General features: G+C 65.4%; 1 protein-coding gene across 1 annotated transcript; it reads left to right on the top strand.

Moving 5' to 3' along the window:
* Positions 1-1544: 1544 nt before the first annotated feature.
* On the top strand, positions 1545-2345 carry EMIHUDRAFT_123495 (hypothetical protein; the record flags this gene model as incomplete). The annotated part of the gene is made up of 2 exons (XM_005778531.1): positions 1545-1830; positions 1907-2345. Coding segments are annotated over 2 exons (725 nt in total), but the record flags the coding sequence as incomplete, so codon positions are not given.
* Between the last annotated feature and the right edge of the window lie 42 nt (positions 2346-2387).

Below are 2387 nucleotides of genomic sequence, written 5' to 3'. Positions count from 1 at the left end.
CCTATAGTGTGTGGGTGTTCCTGGCGAGTTGTGATGAGTAGAATTAGACTAGCCAATACTATTTTGAAGTTCATATATGAAAATACCAACTTGCCTATGTGCACGTCTCCGCCGCGGCGGCCCGGAGGCGGCCCGGCGGAGCGGTCAGAGCAGCACTGCGCGGGCCGGCGATCGACTCTCGACTATAGTACGGGCTCTATTGAATGGCCTCAAGGTGCTCTCTAGGGCTGCCCTATTCCGCTCGCCCGGCTACGTCGCCGGGCTTCGAAGGAAAAGGTTTCGCTCGGCACGGCGTCGGAGAGCAAACTTCGACGTTCGTCCTATAGTGGAAGCTGGACGCACGTAGGCAAGTGGCCCATGACCAGGCGGGCTGCTGCTCAGAATCTGGGCCGTCGGCGCTCGCTCTCGCGCTCTTCATAACGGCGTTGCCCCCTCCCTCCCGCGCCGACGTTGGGCAGCCTGACCACGACAACGTCAGCGCCGCTGGCCTGCAACTCGAGGCGCCTTTGAATGAGCACGAGCCGGTGCGCGGCGGCGGCGCGGGTGATGCAGCCCAAGGTGACGGCGACGGCAGAGGGGGCGGCGCCGGCGGCGGAGGAGGCGGCAGCGGCGGCGATGGCCGCGGGGCCGGCCCGCCCGCCTTTGCTGCTGGTGCTGTGGGCATCATCACAGCTCAGCGGCGGTGTGCGACCAGGGCCAGTGGTAGACTTTCGACGCGGTGAGGCTGCTCTCTGAGCAATGACACTAGCAAGAGCATCATGTGTGTCATCGGAGTCACTTGTATTACGATACCACCACGCCGCCACGCTCGCAAGGGCCGCCTAAGCGCCTAAGCACCCTAAGCACCCCCCCGCTTAGGCCGCTTAGGCGCTTAGGCGAGTGACGGCCGGCTGCCCGGGGCCTGGCGTGCCTCCGCCGTGGGCTGAGCGCCCGGGAGAGCCACTCTGCAAGTGGTGTGCGAGCGTGTAGCCTTTAGCGTGCAGTCGGCCAGTGCGAGTGTGGTTCGACCCCCGCACCGGCCACCGCCGCGACCGCCCACGCAAATGCCAAATGCAAATCTGAGACGGGTGATGGGATGCTGGCTCTGTGGTCTCAGGCCCAGTGAGGTAGTGCACGCGACTATCCCGGATCCTGCTGAACAAGTTCCTCTTGTAGCTCGATCGGTCACATCGCCATCACCGTCGAGGAGAGGGGGGACGACACTGGCACACACTGCCTCAGCAGCGTGCACCTCGATCCTGTACCGTGTTTGTTATGACCCCCCCCCCCCATGAACACTCCAGTGAGGGAGGGCGAGACGATCGAGGGGTCCCGTACCACGCGGAATCGACCCTATCCAGTGCTCAAGTGCTCAAAAGACACGCTATGGACTAAGATATGCATTCGCGCGACGTCTAACCCTGCCAATGCTAGGGGGGGATATGGTCCACCAAAACATTGATTTTCCAAGCCCCAAACCCAAACTGAATCTCGAGGAGGTTGAGAGGCGTTTTCGTTCGGCGTCTCTGCCGACGGGTGAGAACCGGTAGATCGCTCCTCGAGGCATGGAAGCGATGGATGTTTGCACTGCTCGGGGGCCTCAGGGCCCGGACTGCTTGGCCCTGGCGATCGAGCTGCAGCTGGACGCGCAGGGCGCCGCCGCCGCGGAGGCGGCCGTCGGGTCGCCGGAGGCCGGGGCGGGGGCGCTTCACGGCCAGGGCTGTGAGACACGCCTCAAGCCACCAAGTGCTGCCAAGCACCTTGCACAGGTCGGGCGGGTGCACGGTGGCTTCCCCGGGGCCGCCCTGGCCCTCAAGGCGACTGTTGGCGATGCTCTTTCTGGCCGACCCGGTGCGCGCGGCCACGGCGGGTGCAGTCACACGCAGTGGACCTCGGCGCGCTGACGCTCGCTCGCACGCCTGCGCAGGAGAGAAACTCCTGTCCCCCATCACCTCCGAGGGCAAAACGTTCTTCGTTCGGGACCACGCCGACGCCACGGATACGGAGGTGCTGATTTTCGCCCTCTTCATCGTCCTTCTCGAGCCCAGCGCCGCGGACACCGCCGAATGGGCGGCGGGTTTGGCGCCTCTCGCGGCGCAGGCTGCGGATGAGCAGGCGGGCTGGGCGACGGCGGCGGCGCCCGCCGGCTACTACGACCCGTTTCAGCGGGTCATAGACGGCAAGTGGCACAAGGAGACGTGCGAGGCCGTGAAGAAGGCGGTGGATGGCTGGGAGGGCCGCGGCGCGCGCGAGGGCGTGACAGTCGACCACTTGCTCTTGTACCACTCCGGACTTAAGAAACACCCGGACAATGGCGGGCTTTGGCGGCAGCCGCCGCGCAAGAGGCCGCCGAAGCGCTTCAACACGTGGGCGGCCACGCGCGTCGCCGACCTAATCTACAGCGCGGG

The sequence above is a fragment of the Emiliania huxleyi genome (assembly GCF_000372725.1).
Source record: "Emiliania huxleyi CCMP1516 unplaced genomic scaffold EMIHUscaffold_2431, whole genome shotgun sequence".
In the NCBI taxonomy this organism is placed as follows: domain Eukaryota; phylum Haptophyta; order Isochrysidales; family Noelaerhabdaceae; genus Emiliania; species Emiliania huxleyi.
This window is presented reverse-complemented; position numbering and strand designations above follow the sequence as displayed.